Source organism: Lontra canadensis, unplaced genomic scaffold (genome assembly GCF_010015895.1).
Source record: "Lontra canadensis isolate GAN:19392208 unplaced genomic scaffold, GSC_riverotter_1.0 scaffold32, whole genome shotgun sequence".
Classification (NCBI taxonomy): domain Eukaryota; kingdom Metazoa; phylum Chordata; class Mammalia; order Carnivora; family Mustelidae; genus Lontra; species Lontra canadensis.
The window spans coordinates 19,252,055-19,276,935 of NW_022631026.1; the positions used below are offsets into that span (position 1 = coordinate 19,252,055).

Sequence of the window (24,881 nt, forward strand, 5' to 3'; positions counted from 1 at the left end):
TGCCCTGTTTATGGGAGCATAAATTGGTCCTTGCCCTTTCTGGAGGGCAATTTGGCAGACCTGACAAAATGCAAAGTACACAGTCCCTTCGACCTAGCATTTCTCTTTCTGGGTGTCTGTCTTAGAGAAACACAGATGCACAAAGAGGCAGGACCAGGGATGCTCACCGCCGTAGGTGCTCATGCGGTAAAACACTACAACCAACAAACGCTGCGCACCCCTCCCCCCACTTCAGAGAACAAGTAAGTAGAACCATGGTAATCCATACAGTGGGATAGAACCGTAATTGCATGGCTAGATTGTTGGTACTTATTGTAAGTGAAAGACCAAGCTGTAAAATGAAACTACGATGTGGTTCCATTTATGTAAAAAAGGAAAAGAAACAAAACAACTGTGAAACAAAATTATATATTTATACACACAGAGATGGATAGAAAAAATCATGTCCTATCACCAAACTAACAACTAAGTGCTTCTGCTGGGGGAATTAAACCCATGGGGGAGGGGTGAGTCTTTTTTTACAAGAAGAACGCATTTGTGTAATACGTGTGTCATTTAAAATAATTTCCAAAAAATAATAATAATTAATAAATAAATAAAATCATTTCAAAAATCATCAGGTTCCTGTTTTAGACGAGCCCTGCCCTAGGAGCTTTGGATATTAAGAATTCCTTTATTAGCCCACATGATTCTGAGATTCAAATTATTGATTCATTCAGCACACTTTTACCCAGTCCCTCTGGAATGCCAGCCCTGGGGACAGCAGTGCGCAGAGGGCCTGCGTCTACCAAGCTCGGGTTGGGGAGAGGCAGAAAGCAAGCACGGGCAAGGGCTGCTCACGTGGGCATGAGCCACGCCCAGGAGCACCCCAAAGAGCCAAGGCCAGCTACGGCCGAGGGACCTCAGCTCGGTGAGATTGAAAGAGACACTGAGGTCCCACCTCTGGTAAGTCGCCAAGTGGCATTTGAACTTGCCTCCAAAGGCACCCTTCCCTTCAGGAATATGAAAGTTTTGCTGCCTGTAGGGCAACCTGGAGGCATGGGATGGGGGTGCTGCCCATTATAGGAGGGGCACGGAAGGGGACGAGAGACTAGAACCACAGATGATTTGCCATCATCGCTACCGAGTATGTACGAAGCCTCCTGTAAGTGTAAAGAGGCATGAGTCCCTCCTCCTTTGGGATCGGAGCCAGAAAAAGGACCAGATCCTAGATCAGCAGGACACGGTACCCTTGCCCTGACAGAACTTTAAAATCGGGCTCCGGGGAAGACACTACTGACAGCCCTAGCATCCCCCAGCTTCTCATGAGCCCTGAAGCCATAAGCAGTGGTACAAACTGGGGGTCCATGGCCCCTCTGGCTGGATGACTGTCCCAACTGCCTGACTAGCCCTCCTCACCCCTCCACCTCACCATGGCGAGAACCAATGAAGTAACACATAGGAGAAGCCCTTCCTAAGCCCAGAGTACTCCCCCTGGGTCCTTCTGTTCCATTAATTATCAGAAAGAAGAGCCTAGGCCTTGGCCTCCCCTGGGAGGAGGAACTGCCTCACACCCGCCCTCCCCACTGCCAGGGCCTGGACCCTCTCTGCCTGCCAGGGCCTGGGCCCAGTTCTCCCGGGCGGAGCACAGCAAAGGCCCAGCAGAAACTGCAGGAACACAGGGTGGACAAGAATCAGGGCACCACCTCAGCCATGAGAACCTAATCGCACGGGTCCCCACCTGTCGGCGCCTCTGAGAAAACCCTATGGAAACCAAGGGCTTGGGGCCTCAAGGCAGAAATCGCAGGCCTGAGCTCTCTGAGGAGGTGTTCCACGTTCACCAACCCGTCAACTGCATGGCCAACCCACAGCCATTTGCTGAACCCATGTCCCCTGCCCAACATCAGACTGGGTGTGATGGGGGAAGACTCGACTAACAGGGAAGAAATAGTGAAAAACACCCTATGAAGTTTCCCAGAGTGCTACAGCCAAAAATACTAATAGCAAGGGCTATGGGGTGCAGAGAAGGGGGTCAGGATGAGCCAGAGAGCCTTGTGGACTCCTGAAGAACAGATAAATGAAACCCCAGGGGGGAGCAGAGGCAGGGAGGAAAGAAGAGGCCAATATAAAGGGGGGACTGGTCCCTCTCAGAGGACCTTTCTCATAGAGAACGGTAGTGAGGTGTGGTGGGAGGAAGTCACAGTGAGCACCAACGCCTGAAAAACGGCCTGAGGATTCCTGACACCATAAGGGAGACAATGGGGAGCTACTATAGGTTGTCATCATGATTTAAGCACAGCTTAGTCCTTAAAAGGCTTAGGAAGGAAGTAAAGGGAATCCATAAAGGGACAGACAGAAGACAAGAGCTTCCCACCTCCAGCCAGAATTCCCACCTCAGTCCCAGGGAAGGAGCAAATGTCTCATTTTCCTCACCCAGTTACTTTACATTTCATTCCTTTTGTGATATTCTAAGCCGTCTTAAACATTTTTTTTTCTGGGGGAGGAAAGCCTGGGGAGGTAGGTAATCTCAGATGGAAAAGTCAAAAGTGAACCTCACTTAATAACTGGATTGACAAGTGTGTCATGGCAAAAGGAAATGCAGCTGGTGGAATATTTTAAGAGAAGCAGGCCCCCCAGGTGGGGCACGTGCACCAAGGAAGGGGCAGGTGTAGACTGGGGTCTGGTGGAAACCCCAAGACGGGACAACACAGTCCTCAGGCCCCACATCCTGTGCCCCACCACGAACTTCCCTTCCTAATCCTGAAAAGGCCATGCTGCTTTGTGCCCCAGACCCTTTGCACAGGCCATATACCTCCCTCTGCAATGCCCTTCTTCCCTCTTTCCTAAATTCCAGTTCACCCCTTAAAAGCCAGAAGCCACCTCTTGTTGATGCACGGATGATCCACGGGTGATGCCCTTCCCGAAGTACCCTGAACCCTCACCCTATCTTGGGGTGACTAGGCATCCTCTAACCTTCCAGTACCCCCAGTATCTTACACAGTGCGCAGACACAGAGGGTTCTGGCTGCCCAATAACGGGGCCCTGCTGGAAGTTTTAAAGAGCAGGTGTTGCATTCTGAGGTTAGGAAGGGCTGGCTGGCCCTTCAAGTGACACTGCCTAGGAAACATCTGGAACCGCTTTGGAGGGGAGGTGTCTTTCTGGGAGGAAGGCAGGTAGATGGTAGGATCTATGAGAGCCCTTAAGTTGTTTTTTTTTTTTTTAAAGATTTTATTTATTGATTTGACAGAGAGAGATCACAAGCAGACAGAGAGGCAGGCAGAGAGAGAGAGAGAGAGGGAAGCAGGCTCCTTGCTGAGCAGAGAGCCTGACACGGGATTTGATCCCAGGACCCTGAGATCATGACCTGAGCCGAAGGCAGCGGCTTAACCCACTGAGCCACCCAGGCGCCCCGAGAGCCCTTAAGTTGTTAAGGGGGATCAAGAGCAGCGGGGGGCGGAGGGGTAGGCAGAGATCTGGGGATGCCATCGCCATGGGACAAAGGAGGAGGCTGAGCAGATGCAGTTGGAGGAAATGGGGAAGAACTTCAGGGCCAAGGTCAGGAAGGCCAAGGGAGGCAGTATCAGAAGAAAGGGTAGAATGCCAGGGAACGAGGTGAGGTGGCCAGGGGTGGAAGAGTTTCTTTACCTCTAGTAGGCCACTCTGTGGGGACAGTTACTACTCTTCAGTCTGAAGGGAACCTAACAGTCTTGGAGCTAGCTGTGTTTCCCCAGCATTCGTGTTACCTGCAGCTGGCTGTCCGCTAGACGCCGGGTATGGTACTGGGGCCAGGCCTCAGCAGGCAGCAGGAAGCCTGAAGGGGGCCCGAGCCTGTGGCCAGCACCTAAGTGCAGCCCCTGCCCCCTACTCTGAGACTGAGGCGACCAGCAGCTCTGACTCCTGTGCTGACAGTCACAAATTCTCGATGGACTCTTTAGTCACAGAATATAAATAAGGAAGGAAAAGATTGGCAAAAAGTATATTATTATTTTTTTTAAGTAAGGTCTACACCCAACGTGGGGCTTGAACTCAAGAGCCAGAGATCGAGAGTCTTGTGCTCAACAGGTTGAGCCAGCCAGGCGCCCCAGAAAATATATTTTGGGGCAGGGGAAGACCTCTACATCTCAAGTCACATATACCTAAAACATTTTCAATTGAATCAACTTTTCAAGTTTTTCTGTTAATGCTCATCAATGACCTTTCTTGGCTGGGGGTGGGGAAGTGGATGGCAAACATCGAGAGTTTACTAGAAAAGCTTTTGATGATTGCTGAAGCTGGGTGATAGGTACGTGGGGACTTCTTCAGCCCACCACTCTCTCTGCTTCTGCGTATGCTACAAGAGGCCCATGATCAAGTCTTTTTAAGTTCTAGTGGAAATGATAAAATCGAGAAAATGCCCCGACTATCCTAATTTTTCCTGTGAGTTGAGAGAAGATCCCCTTTTCTCTGGCAGCTGAGGGCAGGCTTCCATACTGCTTCTTCAGGGAAGCCTAGTCTGAGAACCACAGAATGTATGAGTGTTCCAGGTCTAAACGTCATTATGCATAGCCTTCTGGCTCCAGGACTCCCGGAGAGCAGGAAAACGCACCCCTCCGCCCTGCCCCCGCTGGCTGCCGGGGGCTGACTAGTAGGCAACCCACCAGATGGCAAGAACAGCCCCAGTTCCTGAATTTCGTCCTAAAGACCACACTTTGAGCTCAGTGTCAAGTGCCTGTCTTCTCCGGGACCCTCGACAGGCCGCCCCTTCTCCAGGCCCTTCCAGGAGAGAAATTTCTGCCTTCCTGGAGCCCGAAGGAACTGGAGACCATCACACAGACAAAACCTCTACCTCATTCTGAACTTCTTCTAGAGCGGCGCTCACACAGTGTAAGTCGGACAATGCCTTCCTTTGAAGGCCTGGGGCGAACGCCCCAGATGGTGGCAACTCACACCATTTCTGCTCCCTCCCTGCTGCCGGAGGTCTACCATCTCTGCGGATCAGACAGGAGAGCGGCCCCGCACATCGGGCTTGATGGGCTGCTGACTCCTTGGTCTTTCGGTCCCCACGGCCTCACCTCCTGTCCCTGCTGCAGCCTGCCATGGGCTGGCTTCCACCCCCACGGAAGCTTCTCTTAGAAAAGTCACCAGCTACCTCCAGGTTGTCAGAGGCAATGGACATGCCTCTCAGCCCTTGCAGTCCTCTCTACACAGCCCATAAATAGTGTGGTTTCCAGGGGTGCAGTTGGAGGAAACTTGGGATTTGGGCTCTTCTCTCTCCCTATCCCCAGGTGAGCTCATCTGTTTCCCTGGACTTAAACAGCAGCTTCTGCTCTTGACGTCCTCCCATCTTTGCATCTGAAGTGCGGACTTGCCTACCTCGTCGGCTACAGGCACCTCGGCCTCTCAGTCTGAACTGCCAGCTCCCAGCAGTCCCAAACCCGCTCCTCCAGCTGCCTTCCCCATCTGAGGACATGGCACAACCATCACTAGGTATTCAGGTGAGACCCCTGGGAGTTGTCCTTGGGTCCTTCTACTTCCTCTCCTCCTTCACCCCTCCCATCCATCAGCAAGCCTTACTGATTCTAACTCCAAAATACATCCTGAATCTTCCCTGTCTCCATTGCCGTCCCTCTAATCCACATCAAATCATTCCTCTGCAGAGAAACCTTCCATGTACTCAGAATTATACCAGCTTCTGGCCAAGACGTGCAGAGCCCCACATGGCTAGACCTCTGCCTACCTCCCAGCCTTGTCTGACCCCACTTTCTCCCTCGCTCGTTTCCCGCGGGGCATACTGGTCTCTCGTTTTGCCAAACAAGTCGGAGTCTTGCTTGTGGTGTTTCCTCTGCCTAGAACATTCTACCCCACCCCACTCCTCACCAGATACCCTCCATGGAGGTCGTGGGCAGCGGGGGCTCAGGGTCGAGGGTGGGGGGTGGTAGAAGCTAGCCAGTAGAGGGATTTAGCAGCAAGAGGCATTGAGGTAGTGGAGACTGGAGGACCGAGGAGCAACCAGATCAGAGCCAGCTCTCCTGCTCCTTTAGGTCTTAACTTTAAAAGGCCACCTCCTCCAAGAAGCCTCCCCTGACCACCCCACCTAAAGCAGGCTTCTGCTATCCTCTATTTCAGCCCTTCCTTTACTTTTCTGTCTTTACTTGTTCTATCTCATCCATCAGAACGTCAGCTCCACAAGGCCAGGAACTGTATATGCACAGAGCCTAGTACACTACCGGAGACATGGGAAGTGATCAATAAACATCTGTTGAACAAAAAAAGAAACCAGTCACTGCCTAGGAGTTAAGTGTTTTCCTGTAAGTGCAAGAGGTTAACCTGAAGGGGAAACTGAGGCTCAGCAGGGGCCTGACAACAGCTCCAGAGAGCGGCTGAAGCTAACTTCTGCTTTTCCAATTCTGTGGGGCAGGCTGGGGCCCAGGCCAGAAGGCACCTCACCTCCCTTTTCCAGCGTGCCAGCCACTCGTCCCGCTTGCGCTTGCTGATGTAGTAGGGGTCCCCCGCCTGGAAGGTGAGCCGCGGCATGGGCCGCTGGCGGAGGCTGGACTCCCAGCCCAAGCCACCCCGCAGCCGGCCCCGGGAGCCCTAGGACAGAGAGACGACAGAGAGACAGACTGGCATTAAGATGGGCACTGACAGTCCCACTGCAAGGTTCGCTCCTCCTGAGGGGAAACTGAGGAGGCACTCACCTCGAACAGAACACAGGAGCTTTGACTCCTGGCCAGAGATGTCCACCCTGAGAGTGCTGGGCAAGGCCCTGTTTGGGCTGGAGAAGTGAGCCACGGGCTGGGGGGTGGGGGGCACATGGACATGAACCATGTGGGGAGGCGCCTGGTCTCAGAGGGGACCAGCTGGCTGCCTTGTTGGGGGGGGCTTCTAACCTCCACACCCATCTCCTTTCCTCCTTACACGGGGACATGTAAAGAAGGGGACAGACCACCTCAGGATCCCCTCACACACATTCGCCACGGTTGGTCAGAGAGGTGGCTTTCTTCTAGAATCAGGATCCACAGAGCCCCTGGGGGTTGAGGAAAACACTTGCCTCCATTTTCATGGATTCGATGTTGGTCTCCTTCTGTTCTTTGCCTGTGGAGAGGGAAGAACAAAGGGACTGTCGGCAGAGTTACAGGAGTGGCTCAGAGGCCCCACCTTGTGCCTGGGGTCCCTGCCACGGGGACAGGGGTCCTCTAACCATTCAGTTGTTCATGTGTCAAACCTGATGGCCCACTGTGTGCTAGGCACCATGCTGGCCCCAAGGACTCAGAGCAAGGCCTAAAGCAGAGAAGGGACTGGGGCAGCTCTGGAGGCCCAAATCCGAAGGAACAATAGAAAAGCCAGGGCCACGGCTTCTGGCCCATTGACTCTGTCTCAGGTACACAGACGGGGCTGTCTAGGAACAGCTCCCTTCCCAGAGAAGGGGCCAGACGCCACAGTCTCCCCCTGCCCTGGAAGGGAGCTGTATGCTTCTAGGGAGTGAGGCAAAGATGTCCTCGGGGGCAGCGGGGTACAGGGCCACTGGAGCAAGACTCTGGTGAAGCAACTTTGTTTCTGAGGCTGTTTCCTTATCTGGAAGATAATGAGGCTGGAGATGATCTATCTCTAGGGTCCTTCTGCAGGTCTCAACACTGTGGTTCTGTTACCATACCTGCCTCTGCACCCCCACTCCCCACCCTGAACCTTTCTTCTAAAAGACTTGGATTCCAGGTGTTTCCGTGTGACCTCTATAACCTCTTCTAGCCTGTTTTCTCACTGAATCAAGATAGCCAACTGTTTAAAATCTTAGGTTACTGGGAACCTTGAGTGCCTGGAGCAGGAGGTAGCTTGTAGTAGGTGCTCGATAAATATCAGTTTGGATCCCTTTCCCTAAGGCACTTCCCTCTGCCTCTTCTCTGCAGCTCTCCAGCTAGGCCCAGATTCCAGTTCCTAGAAGCAAAGGCTCCCCGGGGGGGCAGAAGCCCCAGAAGTTCTGTCTATAGGAGAGTCCCATCCTCTCCCCGTCCCTGTCCGGACCCCACTTGGGAGGGCAGCCACACTCCTCCAGAATATCCCTGTCCTCCCACCCTGGTCCTCTCAGGTCCTCACCCAGATGCCCTTCCCAGGCCCGGCACACACCTTGCAGTCTAGCCACCCCTGGCTGTGGGACTGGGGTGATTATGCCTTCCAGAGCTTCCTGGGGTGGGGGGGGGGGCAGTGAGCCCTCCTCCCACCTGGGCCCCTGAACTCCTATCTCTGAAGCCAAGAATACTGAGCTTGGGCCCAAAGCAGGAAGGTCAATGAGGCTGGCTCATGGTAGTTGGGGTGGGGGAGCCCAAAACGGAAAAAACAGCCCCTACTTCATCTCCTGGCTCTGAAGCGGAAACCAGACACAGCATTGAAGGCCTCCTCCGGCCCCGGAGAGGAAGTTTCTTTCCCTCTCTCTCACTAGAGAAGCCCTGGGGTTCTGAGTGTTTGCCCCCGGGGGAGGGGCAGCCCAGGGGTTACAGCGCCCCTGGAGCCCAGGGGAGGGGAGGCAGGGGCCCAGGAGGCCAGCGCCGCCGGCACACGCGCGGGCCACACAACAGGGACAGGGACGGTGCCCAGCCGGCTGCCCGGGGAGGGTGGGGGGGGCGGGGAGGAAGCACCAGCGTCTGTCATGGGCGCGCGCCAGGAACGGGGGTGCTCGCTAACACTTTACACGACAGGACTTTGAAGGTACGTCTCACCCGGTCTTGCTGTCTCTTCCTCCGTGCTTCTGCTCAGCACAGCCAGCTCCCCTGATTTTTTTCTCGGGCTCCCTGGAGCCGGGTCCCCCTCCCGTCCCTAGCCCCCCTCCCCCTTTTCTCTCACACCTGGACGGTCTCCCAACGAGGCTTTGGGCTGCCAGGAGGGGGCGCCCGCCCTCGGGCCAGGCCGCAGCGGGGTCCCTCTGACCTCTCAAACATTTCCCTCCATGGCATCTCATTATGGGGAATCATCTATTCATTCGGATGAAAGAGAATCAGGGTTGAAGGGAGCTATAGAGATGATGGAGCACCTGCCCAGCCCCTAGATTTTGCCAGTGGGGAAACTGAGGCTGGGGGGTGGGTGAGAGTGACTGACAAAGCGGAAATCAGATCTCAGGGCTCCTGAATGCCCAGCCCGTTCACTTTATCCTCCGCCACCTTCGTGTTCTCCCCTTCCCTATTCCCTGGCCCCCATGCTCCCCCAAACAGAAGTACTTTTCCTCGTGCAGTTTCCAACTGGCTTCTTTCTGGAATTTTCTCCCAGACAGATTCTGCACATGCCCACTGAGTGATATCACACACACACACTTTCCAGCCTGGCCCAGCAAAACAACAAACGGGCCTGCCTCAGAATGCAGAACTTGTCCTGAGTCAAGGAGGGTCAGCTGCTATCTCAACACTCCCTCTGCAGTCCATCTGCTCCTGGCCCAGACCCAGGGTCATAGGCGGGCCAGGTGGCTGTGTGCCTCCCAGGGTGGCCCTGGCAGCCTCAGACATGACCCTAGAGTATCTCAGGTCCAGGGGGCAGGAGAGCCCAGGGTGCCTCCAACACTACCACACTTACCTGTCAGTCTAAGCCTAAACTGGGCAGGGGACCACCCCAAATTTCCTTTAAAAGGAACCCAAATCTCCATGACAAGGCTAAGGCCAGGCTTGCCTCAGAGGGCAGTCACTAGCCCAGTCTGAGCAGGAAAGGGCTTTGTGCTTACCCTAATCCGATCCTTCACTAGCTATATTATCTTGGGTAAGTACCTTAACCTTTCTGAACACTCAGTCTCCCCATCTGAAAAATGGGGACAATAAGTCTTCCTCATATGATCACAAAAATTAAGCAAGAGAACAGGTAACTAAAGAGCAGGGATTCTTAAAGTTCACTATCCATTGAAATCATGAGAATCTCTTTCAAATGTAGCTTTTGACGCCACAGGTCTAGGGTAGGGCCTGAGATTCTGCATTTCTAAATTCCAAGGTGATACCAGGTAACACAGCTATATTATCTTGGGTAAGTACCTTAACCTTTCTGAACACTCAGTCTCCCCATCTGAAAAATGGGGACAATAAGAGTCTTCCTCATATGATCACAAAAATTAAGCAAGAGAACAGGTAACTAAAGAGCAGGGATTCTTAAAGTTCACTATCCATTGAAATCATGAGAATCTCTTTCAAATGTAGCTTTTGACGCCACAGGTCTAGGGTAGGGCCTGAGATTCTGCATTTCTAAATTCCAAGGTGATACCAGGTAACACAGTTGGTCCCTGGGCCACTTTGAGTAGTTGGGATATAGGACACTCAACACATAGTCAACATCCAGTAAAAGGAAGCCATATGACCATCGTTTCTATTACAATCATGGCGGCATTAATGCTAGGAGTGCGGGAGCAGTCCCAAGGCCACCACCTGCCTATCCAGGTGGCTCTTGTCCTGATTACTCATCATCTCCCCTGTTCCTCCTTCTTTCTCCTGGCTGTACTACCAGGATCTGGGGCACCTGTGTGCACAGGAATGCTGCCTTAAAGTCCTCCATTTTTCCTGTATAGGAACTAATGGGAGGGGCTTAGGGGAGAGGGATGGGGTCCCCTGAGAGGAGACCTGGAATGAGGGAACGAAGGGAGACCATGGCCAAATCGCTACCTCCCTAGGGCCTTAGTCTCCTCCCTCCTTGGAACTAAGCAGCTGTGTACGCGTTCTGCGTGGCTGGCTGTGGGCTGGGCCGCCGAGCCTCCAGTAGACCACTGCCATGCCCCGGGGCCGCACCTCGCCAGTCTCAGCATGCAGCCAATGCACAGTGGCCTTTAGGGGTCCCCCCAGCTCTGAGGCCCACAAGCACACAACACAGGATGCTCCAAGGCTACTGGGAGGTCAGGGAGGCTTGAGCATTCTGAGGAAGATCCCCCTTAATGTACGAAAATCCCAAACCCAGGAGTTCACCTCGATACCATCTGTCCCCTTTCCCCTTGGGTTCCTGGTGCTTGCCCTCTTCTCTCCACCTCTGCTGCCACCTCATTACAGCCGCCCTCCTCCCCTCTACACCTGCAGCAGCCCCCTAACCCCGCTTCCCAGCCTCTCTGTTCCACTCCGGGAACCAGGATGCAAAGTGATTTTTTTTTCAAAACATAAAGCAGATCATGTTGTGTGCGCACACGCGCGCACACACACACACACACACATATACACACACGCGCACACATACACCCCGCCATGCCCAGAGAGGATGTCCTCAAAGGCCCACTCCAGGTGCCCTGCTCCCTCCTACACGGGAGCCTCTGTACCTGTTTTCGGTCCCTCCTACACCACCCCTCACCTGGTGAACCCCCAGTCATCCTTCTGCTTCCGTGGAACAGGCTGGGCTGGCTGGGGTTTCCCTGGTCACAGTTCCTCATAGAACTGTGTTTACTTTCTCTTAGAGAACCTATCTCCCTGTAGAATCACACGCCTCTCAGCGTGAATTTCTCATTAATGTCTGTCTCTCTAGCGGACTGTGAGGTCCTTGAAGGCAAGAACCAGGTTTTTGTTCCTGATGGTTTCCCCAGCTCCTGGCCCAGATCCTGACACATACACCAAATGGAGGTTTCACAAACACCTATTGACTGACTGAAGAAGGAACAAACAGAAGCGGAGACAGAGAGACCCCAAAGTGAAAGCAAACACTCAAGGGTTAAGAATGGCCTGAGAACTCTAGCTCCATCCCACCAGGCCGGAAGGCCTGCAGCTTACCCCAGCCAGTCGTGGTGGGGTCCCAGGAATCCGCACACTGTGTGGTGGGGGGGCGGGGGGGGCTGGGTTTACTGATGGGCCCCCAGTTTCCACACTGGAATACCTGGTATTCTTAGCGGGAGGAAGAGGGTCTCTTTTCCCTTTTCTCCTGGGTTTCCCTCCACTCCAGCCCCTTGAACACTCCCACCCAGTGTCAGGACCTACCCACACCCACAAGGCACTCAGGTGAGGCCAGGAGCACTGGGCAGTTCCCGGACAGCCAGTCCTGAGCCCCACTGCAGAATAAAAGGGGACAGCAGAAGAGTACACCACCTTTAGAGCCAAGACCGAATGCATCCTGGATCTACCACTTACAGGTTCCAGGGGTGCCCTGAGCAAGTCACTTCATCTCGCTAAGTGGCAGGGTTTTTTTTGCCTTAAAATGGGAATAATAATACCTCTTGAAGAAGATTGTTTAGAGGACTAAAAGAACGAATACAGAGTACCTCAGGAAGTGCTTTGCACATAACAAGAACATCATTAAATATTAGTTGAATAATAAATGAATGAAATATAGGTATATATATACACATATGTGTATATATATATTATATACACACATATATATATACACGCATATATATATATATATATATATATTAATTTGGAAATCTCTTTTCTGGAAATGCTCTCAATCCTGCATGAATATTGGGTTTTGATCCATGCAAAGTAAGTTAAGCCAATTAATCGATTTACTCATTCCATCAACCGCACTTGGAAGGAAGACTTTTTGAATTAAAATGCACATATGCAAAACAACCTGGCAGGGCCCTGTGAGGATCAAATGTGGTAATATATGAGGAAACACTCTGTAAACTGTGAAGCCCGGTACAAATGCTAGTTGTCCTCATTACTAACATGTTTACAGCTCGGTTGGCCCTGAAATCACTGGCTTAACCTGAAAGAGAAAAGCAGGCAATTTTCCAGGACTCCAGGGCAAGGCCAAAAAGTCTGGGGAGGAAGGGGCCTGGCACACTGGTCACCCCCCTCTGCGCTGCCCCCATCCCACTCAGTCACAACCACACTTGAGCTGAGTCAGCTGAACTGTGGCGGGTTCAAGACCGCTGTGCTGGGGCAGGCTAAGTGGGCTCTTCCTGGCAGAGGGCATCCCCTGCCTGGAGCACCCAGGCCAGGGGTTCGGCACGCAGTCCCCGAGAGCTGCAGGTCTTGTAGAAGCAGCATCAGGCCAGGTAAGGGCTGAGGGAAACTGAGGCTCACAACCAGCCTACAAAGGGGTGTGGGGGACAGCCACCACCCCAGTCCTGCAACTGTTGGCATTCTACAAACCCACTGTTGCCAGATCTAGCTTTTTTTTTTTTTTCCATGAGAAGCCAAAACTCCAGATTTTTATGTGAAATTTCTTGATTTTTAAATACTGGCAACTAATTTTTGAAAATGTTTAAAACACTACATGGGCCAAATAAAACATGTGTGCAGGCTGCATCCAGCCAGCAGCCCCCGGGGTACAGCCTTGGCAAGTAGACTTCCAGCTCCCATGCCTGCTGGGGCCTGCTGGCCCCAGTCTCTAACCCTTGGGGGAATCCTGGGGATCCCAGAAGAGGCGGCCCCTTGTCCCCAGGACTCACTCTCTTCTGCGGGGGCTCCTCGGCCATCCTTGGGGGTGCAGCAGCCATTCTCCACGGCTCTGGAGGCTTCAGGTGGGGTCTCAGCCGCACCCTCTCCCTCTGCTGGGGCCCCGCCCTTCTGCCCTCCAGCGGGGCTCCCCTCCTCTGGCTGGGGCTCACTCCGCTTCTCCAAGTCCCCGTTGGGTAACAGCTCTGAGGGGCCTGAGTCCTGGGCCATGGACGGGGACTTGGAGGTCACTGCGGGGTCCTTTGGTGTGTCACTGCTTTCCACCTGGAAAGATGAAGAAACAAGAGGGGAGAATTAGATCACTGGTCTTCCTCTTTTGGATCACTAGCCCCCCTGAAATTCTGGTGAAGGTTATGCCACCCATTGTCCAGAAAACCTTGTCCACATAAGCGTCCACGCAAGCAAATACACACATAATTCTGCTCTCGGTTTCAAGGGATCCCTGGGCCCGACTTGCTGAGGTCAATGGGCTTGTGGACTCGAGCATAAGAAGCAGAAGAAGAATGCAGGCAGGTTTGCCAGCCTGGTTTCACTGCCCACGCTGTGATCCACGCTACCGCCCCCCCACTCCCTGAGGTGACAGAGGGCCTCTAAGACAATTCTGAGGCCCCTATTAAAAACAAACGTCCCTCTATACATAAGTGAAAAAAAAAATACATTTATGTGTAAGTGAAAACAAACATTCTGGAGGGCCTGCCTGGCTCAGTGGGTAGAGCATACAACTCTTGATCTCAGGGTTAGGAGTTCAAGCCTCACAAAAAATAAATCAATCAAGGATTTTTTTTAAAAAACAAACATTCCTCACACTCTCCCTACTTCCAATCACGACCCCTCTTCAGAAGACTCTAGTGCCACCAATCAATTCTGGTCACCTTAGGCTGATCTGACTTTTGCCAGATTCCCTCAGCTTTCCTTTTGGCCTGTCAAGGCCCAGACCCAAACAGGGACTAGCTGCATCTTGGAGCGGAAGGGTCAAAGGAGGCCTCCCAGACAAGCATTCTGTTGGGCCCCAAAGCCCAGCACAGTTCTTTCCTTCAGCTCTGGACCCCACGTGCTCTCTGGCACCCCGACCCTGGAGAGCCTACAGCTCCCACAAGCAGTTTGCAGCGTCCACAGTGAACCCCCCACCCCACCTCCCGCATGTGTCTCATGCTCCCCTTCTAATAGGAAATGTATCCCTTCATCCCTAAGAGTCTAAGAATGGAACTTGCTACAGTTCCAGGTAATAAGAATCACATCAAGAGCAATCATCTACGGGCGCCTGGATGGCTCAATGGGTTAAAGCCTCTGCCTTCGGCTCAGGTCATGATCCCAGGGTCCTGGGATCGAGCCCCGCATCGGGCTCTCTGCTCAGCGGGGAGCCTTCTTCCTCCTCTCTCTCTCTCTCTGCCTGCCTCTCCATCTGCTTATGATCTCTGTCTGTCAAATAAATAAATAAATCTTTAAAAAAAAAAAAACAAGAGTAATCATCTAACTGTCCTTTGTAAATGCCCCTGCGTGGTGGGCAAGGCTCCTTCTCACCATGACCCCTTTTGAGCCACTCAACCTTCCTAAGGAGGCTCTCGGAGAATTCCGTGACTTGCTCAAGGTCACACACTTTGTAAGGATGGCCTGGGGGCAGGAGAGGCTGGTGAGCATTCTGTCCTTGGGGGAAGTAGGCTAGGGCATCTCAGAAGGAATGGAGGTGCCCTCATGGTGCGGAAGAGGCAAGCGTCCCCCACGTTCTCGTCCATGGGCACAGGCCGGGCCTGAGCAACCCCGTCCAGCTCCATTCACAAACGCCTATGGGAAGGGCAAATGCGAGGCTAGCCTACCACCTCGGCGGGGCGCTGCCCAGGAGGGCCCCTAGGCTGCCCCACCTATAAGGGGAGATGCCTAGGCTCGACCCCTGAGGTTTTTTCCATCAAAGTCTTTTTTTCTTTCCTTGTTTATAAAAGACACGTATGAAAACTCAAATGATACAAAAATGAGTCGTGGTGAAAGGTTAAAGCTCCTTTTTCAATCCCCCACCTCCAAAACCACAGGTAAACCTTTGTTAACAATTTGGTGAGGATCCTTTGCAGACTTTGTTTCTACGTGTCTACAATCGTTTGTGAGTTACATGTTTACACACATGGATTCACACGCACAGCCAGATCCAGGATTTTTTTTCCTAATAGGGTGTCTTACTACTCCGTGTTCTATAACTTGCTTTTCCACTTAACAAGCACAGTGGGCATCTCTCCATACCCGTGCATATGGAGCTGTCTCTCCTACTTCACAGCTGCTCCACATTCTAGTGAATGGAGGCCCCAGAATTTATGCAAACGGTTCCCTAATAGTGGGTCTTTGGGCCATTTGCTTTTCACAGCAATGAGCCCCGTGCACTTACAGCCCCGTGTGCCTGCGTATGTCAGTAGATTGGGGCCCCAGAGGTGGGTTAGCTGCTGGAGGGCCTGCCAAATTCCCTCCAAAGAGCTGTACCCCTCAAAGCGCACCCCGACAGCCTGAGAGAGCACTGGGCTCCCACCCCTCACGGCGGACAATCTCGAAGGCTACGTCTGCTCTAAGGTCTATATCTTCAACTCTGAGCCCTGTTGAGGTGCCCCTGAGCTGCCCATTGAGGAACCCCCAGGGTGGCCAATAGGGACAAGGGCCTTGGGGACAAAATAAATAAATAAAAACAAAATAAAAACCCGAGTCCTCCCTGGACAAGGCTCCAGGCACACAGAGCAGCCTGTGGGCAAGCAGAGGGACTAGCCAAGCTGTTTTCCTGGCTAGGTGGGGTAGCTTGGAGCAGGCCTGCTTCCCCCAAGGGAAGCTCCCAGGGAAATCTGCAAAGGTGTGCAGTCCTAAGCCACAAGTCCTCTGCCAGCCTAGCCTTGGGCACAGAGGGCTGAAGCCAGCAGAGCCAGGAGGTCAGAAGCAGGAATGCAAGGGAGCAGTAGGCCCTGTCTTTCTCCTTAGCTTCCATCCCTGAGTGTTTGGACACACTCTGTCCGGGACTGAGAGGGCCTTTCCCACCTCCCAGCTCAAGCCAACAGGGTTCCCTGACCTAGAAAACCCCTCCCTGGTAGAAATCCTCTCACCCTGAGACAGCCCAAGCAGTGTAGGGGATGCCCAGGCCCCCACAGCTCCCCCCCAGTGTCCAGCCCTGCTGGGCACCACAGAGCTCTGAACATGCCTCTGCCAGGGAGGTGGGCTGGGTGTCTGCTGGGCCAATGTGGGCTGGGAAATTCAGGTCGGAGTCAAGCTCTTACCATGGCTGTGTCCTTTTTCCTTCTGGCCACTTGCTGCCCCACAGACACCTCCAACTGGGGCAGGCTCCCAGCCCCACTAAGCTGCTTGAGACAACTCTGCTGTCACTAACTTCCTGCCTGGGGACCACATGGCCTCTTCTCACCCTGGGACTCACTTCCTGTTGATTGCCAGCTCCATAGCAGAGAGAGCCAGGAGAACCTGCTCTGCCCCCCACCTGCTCTGGTCAAGCATCCCTCCCAGGCCCACCCCGGAGGACCCCGGTCTGCAGTAGCACGAGGCCCACCCCCCCACTTCCAGAGGTGGGCAACTAAGGAGAAGAGAAGCGCTCCGTACAGCTCCCACCCCAGGCTTAGCTCAGCATGCTGAAATAGCCCCTCCCCTCCTGCCCACCCTTCCTCTCCTCCCAACTGATCCACTCTCTCTGGTTCTAGATGACCTTGCCTAAGTTAGCCAAAGTTCTGGGATTGGGGAAGCTGCTGATTCCCGCTCAGGCCAGCCCTTGATCCAACTTATCCCTCAAGAACCCTCCCACCCTGGGGTGGCTGGCTGGCTCGTTGGTGGAGCATGTGACTCTTGATCTCCGGGTTGTAAGTTTGAGCCCCACATTGGGTATAGTGACTACTTACAAATGAAATCTTAAAGAAAAAAAAAAAAGAAAGGAAGGAAAAAAAGAAGACACACACACCTCCTCCACCCTGCCCCAGCCAGCCCCGGACCCTCACTGGCTCCCTCTCTGGGGCCCAGGCTACTGAGCAGGTTGAATCCACCTATAAGAAACCATTGAGATGAAGGAAGGAGGACCACAGGCAAACGGACTGAAGTGACTGTCCACATCTCTCAGGGGGGCTGGTTGCACCCTGAAAGGGGCATCTTTGATGAGAACAGCCTAATCCACGCAAGGAAGCCACGAGGAGAGCCAGGTCTGCACCCTTCTGCCCCTACCTCCACGCCTTCCTCCCAGCCACTTCCTGGTCCCCGTCATCCTTGGCCCGTCCACTCCCGGCGGGAGGGACTTTGCTTTCTCAGCAGGAACAGGGTGGCCGGCAGGCGCTCAGCATCCACTGCTGATCCCTGAGTGCCAAGCCTCGATTAAGACCCACAACACCTTGCTCATGGGCGCAGAGGGAGCTTCAACTTAGTTGCATGTCAGAAGCAACTGTTTAAAATTCTGTTTTTGTTGGCTTTTATTTTTCAGTTGCCTCAAAAGGAGACAGAGCATACCCTGAAATATTCATTTTTCCCCATGGGAGTAGGGGAAGCTGCAGAAGTCCCTGGCCCTTCTAGAAGCCACCACTAGCAGCTGAAGGTGACAATTTCAACCTTCTCTGCTTCTCACCTGTGAGGCTGGGGGGACGGGGCAGCAGGTGTGGCAGAACAGGAATGGCAGCCGTGAGCGCCCCTCTCTCCCCTGGGAGTAGAGCTGGAGGGGAGCGACAGATTTGGGTAAAGCCTGATCCTATTGCCCTCTGTGCGCCTACCCATGGCTGGTTTGCCCCATTCTGGATCTTCAGACCCTGCCCACCACTCCTGGGGTCCCTCAGGATTTGCTGACCTTTACCTTCTGTCCAGACAAGACCCCTCCATCCTGGGATGACAACCTCTTGCTTCTCTGTTGCCTGCCACCCCCCACCTCGGCTCCCGAGTGAGTGGCTCCTTCCAAGCTGGTGAAGGCAGCAGTCATCCCCTGGGGGCAGTTTTGCTTCGGTTGTGTGTCTGAGACACTTCTGGAGGTCACTCTGGGGTGGGGAGACTGCTGGCTTCCAGGGGACAGGGGTCGGGGCTGCTGAACCCCGCCCTAGAACAGGGCTGCGACCACAACCGAGAATGATTCGGCCCAAGACGTCAATAGCGCTGCTGTGGAAATACCTGGGGCTGAAGGTCGGCGCACTGACCAGAGGCTGCCTTTCTCTAAGAACCCTTTTTTTAAAAAAAAACTTAAAAAGAAATATTGCGGTAAAATATACATATTATTTGCCATTTTAACCATTTCCAAGTGTACAATTGAGTGGCATTAAGCATCCCTATCGTACAACTGTCCCCACCATCCACTTTCAGAACTTTCTTGTCACCTCAGACTGAAACTCTGTCCCCTCTTCATATTAACTCCCCATTCCCCTGGCCCCTGGCACCACCCTTCTGCTTTCTGTCTTCTCAGGATGTCTGAAAGTCTGCCTGTCTCCACACACACACACACACACACACACAGGCTCACACCCCTGGGGAGGGAGGCATTTGCTAGGCCCCGCCCCCCAGGCCCCAGCCCCCAGTCTGGCACCGAGGAAGTGGGGGTAAAGTCCACTCCAGTGGTCACTGAATCCCCAGCCCACTGCAGGTGACGTTTGCTTACAGAGCTTTTCACACCCTGTCTCACTACAGCGCTCCTCCACTGAGCCCCCTTACTCCCCGCCTGTCTCCCTCCTGGACTTGTGAGCTTTGCCTGACTTGGGTTTCTATGTGTCTCCCTTCCAACCACTCCACCCACAGCACAGCACCCACATAAATATGCGTATACATTAATCAATGTAATTATCACGACTGTCCGGATTCCGGATTCGTAGTGTTACCCGCACTTTTCAGAGGGAAAGGGCTCCAAGGCTTGCCTCAAGTCACATGCCTTCTAAGTGGTAAAGCTTCCAGAATGACCCAGGTACAAGAGAGGCATTTGAAAGCTGGCTCCTCCTTTGGGTTGAGTCTCTGGAAAAACCCAACCTCAAATCCCAAGGGTTCCAAGGAGGAAAAGGAGGCTTTGATGTGCCTAAGCAGGGCCAGGGAAAGGCCGCCGGCTGCTTCCCTGACAGCAGTCATTGCGGGGACAAGCCAGAGGCAAAGCGAGAAGCAATCCTCGGTGATGAACCTGTCCAGGCCTCAGCCCCTATCCTCCTCGCCCTTTGCTGGAAATCTGGCTCAGACCCCAGAACTCCCACCGCTCCCTCTCCAGGTGAGGCCTGGGCTCCCCAAGTGGGTCAGAGTGCTGAAGCTCTAAATAAGGAAGTGATTTCTCAGAGGCCCTTTATTATAATAATAATATTTACACATAAAAAATTAAAACCTGGCAAATAAGAGATGAGGGAAATAATACAAAGGAGACAAGGCCCAGACATCTGTGGTGAAAGGAGCCCATTTGCTGGTGGCAGCCCGGACACAGGGATCAGCTGTGTGCAGGCACACCTGGGCCCAGGTGTGGAGGGGGCAGGCCCAGGGCCCGGCCTCTCTTACTGGAAGCCCCTGGAGGTCTGAGCCAGGGTCCCGGGCTGGCTCTGGGCACCTGCCTCGATCTCCCCCGAGGTGTGGGAGGCCAGGGGCTGTGGCTGGAAGGGGCCTTTTCCGCCACATTGCAGCGCAGTGCTGGGGAGGGAGGCCCAGAGGCCGGCAGATGTGGGGCGGCCCCTCCCACCCCATGTTACCGCCATTGTGCCTTTAAGGCCCTTGGCAGCACCAGCTCCGTGCCAGCCGGGAACCCTGGCATCCGGCCAGCCTTGGCCTCTTGGTTAAAGACACACAGTCACACACAGACACACAGGGGTGCGCCACCTCCCGGAGACACAGCCCAGCAGATGTGCAGGGATGTGGCAGAGATGTGCCCGCAAAAACACACTGACGGTCCCCCTTCCCTCACAACTGCAGGCCCACCAGCCCCGGACCAAGCAATGGGTTTTCCCAGGTTGACTCTAGCTTCAGGAAACAGCGGGGCAGCCAGGCCCGAGCCCCACACCCCCCTCTGCTCCAGGCCTTCCTGCAGCCCCTTCTGCATCTCATTGGCCGGCAGTGGCCTTGAGGCAGACAGAACTGGAGAGGGCCACCCTGTGCCAGCTCCCAAGAGAGGTCCTCAAAGCGTCCCTGCTCAGCCTGCCCGGGGTGAATGGGGTCAGGCTCCAAGACTTTGGAACTAGGACCTCCGATTTCCTTTTCCCTGGTGGAGCAGCTAAAAGGGCCACCAGGGGGATGAAGGGACAGCAGAACCAGAAGCCAAAGAGGGCCAACTTGGAGAGCTTGGGCCTGCCCTATGGGTCTCACCATTTTCCTCGCCACCAGGGCGGGGAGCTCTCTTCCCTCCCTCCTCCTAGAGATCTCTCTACCATGTACGCGTGTGCCAGAGACAGACAGACAGACACTGATTCCAGGAGAGAACTTCGGGGCCCAGGAGAGCCTCAGAGGTCAGGCAGTCCGTGCTCCTGCTGGCCATGGCAGGTGGACACAAGAACCAACATGCCTGCTGGTGGCCGAGCCACTCCGGGTTCCGCCTCCAGCTGGGACACCTGTCCACCTGGAAGAGGGCCTGGCTGTGCTCTTTGAAGTCAGCCTCAAAGGATTTCAGGAGGAGCTGGAGGCTCCCTCTGAAAAGCCATTCTGTATAGGAGATCCATACATTTAAGTAAATCCCTTTTGAAATGATTCCTATTTTCAATCTCTTACCATCCATGCCTGGGGTTTGGTAAGAAGGAAACCCACCATGGGAAATAGGGCTTTCTTTTCTATGCTTCACGTACCTCTCTGAAGCTTCAAATGGGTATCTCCCCACCCTGCCGCGCCCCACTGGGGCACACTCCCTCTGCCTCACCCCACAATGTGATTTCAGAGCTTTAATCCTATCCCCTCCAGCCTCTGTCTCTCTGGACCAGAGAGCCATAATCTCTTTCGTCTGTCCTCACTTTGCAGCACCACCTTCCCCTTGATCAAGCTAGCTGCTGGGCTCTGGAGCTTTTCCAGTTCGATTATATCTTTCTCAAGGTGGCAGGACCGAAAGGCACCCAATTCTCCAGGCGAGGATGATGAAAGAGAAGCAGCGTCAACAGCTCTGTCCAGATGCACCTGCCGGCAAGTCCCCGCCGCATGGGAATGGTGCAGGTGTGGCTCGGGCTCTAGAGAAGGCCACGGGCAACTAGGAAGCCCAGGGAGGCCAGACCCGGGGAAGTGCGTTTCCCTGGAGGTGGCCCTGTAATGTGACTCCAAGGAAGGGACCAGGGAGGGATGAAAAGCAACAGAGATTTCTGGAAAAACAAAATGGAGATGCTGGGATCTCACTGAGCTGCTCCCCTACTAAGACCAGCTAGAGTGGCCTCCCAAAAGGGCTGCTGCCAAATCTGCTCTCTTCCAGAAGTCTCTGTCTCTGACAGTAACACTGACGCCATCCCTGGGGCCTGAAACATCTCCTTCCTCCCCTTGCTCTCCCCGCTCTATGGCCACCAGCAGCCCAGGCCCTGCCAATTCTGTCCCCCACGGCCTCCCCCCAGCAGGCTCTGGAGGTGATTTCTGGCACCACCCCACTCTCCTATCTCCCTGCTTCCTCTCGTGCTCGACCCACCGCTCTCACAGATGCCAGGCCCAGCTTCCCTAAACATGACTCCCATCACTTCACGCTCCCACCCCCTCAGAAACCCTCCAGATAAACACATTTCAGAGACAATAAAGTGTAAACCGCACAGGCCGCCCACCGAGACCTCTCCACCCAAGGTCTAATGTGTTCATACGTGAAACCCTCAGGCGCTCAGCCACACCTGTCAGCACGCAGTCCCCCCATCCCCCCACCCCCCGTGCACATCTGTCCCCCTCCACACCTTCGTTCAGGAAGGTCCCAGGTGGGAAAGTCTCCCACTTTGCCCTGGACTTCAAAACATGACACCCCCACCCCACACCCCTCAACAGGTCTTTGGCACTTTTAGACCAGCCCAGCAGCCAGCCTCTCGGTACTGGATGCCACTGGTGAGTGCTGCTTTGACCGATCAGGTGCAGGAATGGGCTGCTCAGTCTGTAGGGCTCAGTTACACGAGAGGTTGGGAACCTCATAAGACAAGTGACAGACCTGCTTTCCTCACACCTTCGAACACGTGAGCAGAGGGGCGCCAGCAGTGTCCACACGGGCTCACAGGTAAGGGGGGCCCTCGGAGGGGCTGGCGGCTAGGGTTGGGAGGTACTCTTTCTGGAAATTTTGTGCATAAAAACCGGGGGGCACCAAGTCCATGAATCGAGGTTCCAGGGATTGTTGAAGGAATCATTCTGGCCTGGACACGAAGATGGGATCTGGGCTCTGTCTTAACTTGGGAGACAAGTCGAAAGTTCCTATTAGGCTGGCCAATGAGCCCATAGAGTCAACTCCCCACAGCTGAGTTAAACTGTCCCCAGCTGGCTTAAGCTGCAGCTGAATGGCTCCCTAACTTCCCGGTTTATACCCCAAGTCTTCTGCTCCAAAGAGGGGCAGCTTTGCCCTCTTGAACTCATTTGGGCATCGTGACAGAGACTCAGCCACCAACGTGGAGTGAGTAATGCTGGCTTTGGGCTGGCCTGTCTGAGCTCAGCCCCTGCTCCCAGCACCCCCTCCCCCTCCCCCTCCGGGTTATTCTTAGCAAGAGGTGACCTCAGAATGCTCCCACTGAGCAAAAATAACCCTGGAGGAAGTTGGTGAGTATAAATCTTCAATGAATAAATACATATAGCTAGCAAACAGGGTACGGCACCCCAAAGGGCTGGTCACCCCGCCAGGGTCTGGTGAGCAAGGGCAGAGACTGTCCCTCCTGATGCCCCCGTTGTAACCAGCATGAAAGACAAAGGTGGTGGCAGGGCTGCCTGGGCTTGTGACCAGGCAGGACCCAGCTTCGGCCGCCCTCACTTGTTACGTCCTCAGGAGTTGGTGAACAGGAAGATGCCTCTTCCTCTCACCCTGGCGCTCACACCCACACAGAGGCTCACACTCTCTGGCCAGCAGAAACCAGCCGTGCACACTGCTGTCCCTCCTCCCCATCGTGGGCACCAGCCAGCCCACAGGCCCTGAGCCCAGGTGCCGGGCTCCCTTCCTAAGCCACGCCCAGCCCTGCACCAGCTTCCTGTTTCCTGTCGCCAGCTCCGCCAGCTCCGCTCAAGCATCCTAGCTCGGAGGCCAGCGCCGCGGACGGCCGCCGCTGCCTGCTTTGAACGGGCCCAACTCTCACTCCTCAGCCCACTGCAGCCTTCCCCGCTTGCCCACAGGCTCCCTGGTACTTAGGTCAATCACCTATATCCTATTATATATATGAGTTCTGTTTCCCCTGTACGCTCTTTGGACTGGGTCTACACTTCTTTCCAACAGCCCTGCATTCGCGTGTTAACTTAAAGGGGATTCTGGACACCCAGGCTTCCAGAGCACGTGACTGGAGTGGTGAGGAGGAGCGAGCCCTACGGGCTCTGCAGGGTGGGACGCGTGGAGTCCAAATCCCAGTTGGCCTCTCTGAACCTCGGTCTCTTCATCTGAATGTGGGCGTGGTGATGAGAGGCCCCGCCTACTTCCCCACAGGGAGGTTATTCTTGCCGAAAGCCGCCCCTGTAGGCCATAAAGTGCTACGAGATTCTGAGGCTTTATTCATGGTCTCTGGCCTCAGTGAGTGGGCAGACAGTGCAGGGTGGGGTGGCAGTCAGCGTCAAATCTAGTGGAAGGGACAGGTTCTCTCTGTGCACTTCCTAACTGGTGTGAAAGGCCAGGTTTCAGCTGTAGTTTTCTTAGTTCTCACTCCCTCAAGAAAGGATCCTTTGGTAAAATACAAAATCATGCACATGGATGTGGTGACAGTATCAAACTGATGTAAAAGTTTCAAATGACTTATTCTCCCATCGTATCAAGACCTGTAGCAGGTCAAAGACCAGAGCTGTCCAAGCACATAATCAGTGGGCTTAGTATCTCCTCTTTTATTCCTTAGTGTTCATTTTGATTAATTTTATAAGCAGCTCAGGAGAGAGGGTCCCAGTGGCTGAGGTGGGCTTCACTTGCGAGACGGGCTCGGATGGTTTGGGACGGTGGGGCAGGGAGAGAGAAGGGCAGGCTGGACCAGACCAGTATGCGAGGTAGCAGAAGACTCGTGCCTGGTGTGTTCCGGGGGCAGGGAGAAGTCAGGATTTCTATCATAAAAGCTGTGGATACTGAGGCCCGGAGCAGGGGCAGGAGAGATCATGTGGGAAGGGGTCATTTAGAATATTCCAGTCCTTGTCTCATAAGAAATGGGGTCCCTGGGGGCGCCTGGGTGGCTTGGTCAGTTAGGCATCTGCCTTCAGCTCAGGTCATAATCTCAGGGTCCTGGGACTGAGCCCCCATGTTGGGCTCTCTGCTTGGCAGGGACTCTGCTTCTCCTTCTCCCTCTACCCCTCCCTCTCCCCGCTCATGCTCTCTCTCAAATAAATAAGTAAAATCTTTTTTTAAAAAGATTTTATTTTTTAATTTGAGAGAGAGCATGAGAGAGAGTGCAAGAAAGTGGGGAGAGTCAGAGGAAGAAGGAGACACCCTGCTGAGCTGGGAGCCCGATGCGGGACTCAATCCTGGGACTCCAGGATCATGACCTGAGCCAAAGGCAGTCCCTTAACCAACTGAGCCACCCAGGTGCCCCA

At 54.1% G+C, this 24,881-nt stretch overlaps 1 protein-coding gene across 1 annotated transcript in view; it reads right to left on the bottom strand.

The window, feature by feature from the left end:
- DNMT3A (DNA methyltransferase 3 alpha) overlaps positions 1-24,881 on the bottom strand; it is a 70,425-nt gene that overhangs the window by 29,438 nt on the left and 16,106 nt on the right. Inside the window, 3 exon segments of the mRNA XM_032866974.1 lie at positions 6,406-6,552; positions 7,010-7,053; positions 13,289-13,559. Of these exon segments, the coding sequence (XP_032722865.1) occupies positions 6,406-6,552; positions 7,010-7,053; positions 13,289-13,559 (462 nt within the window).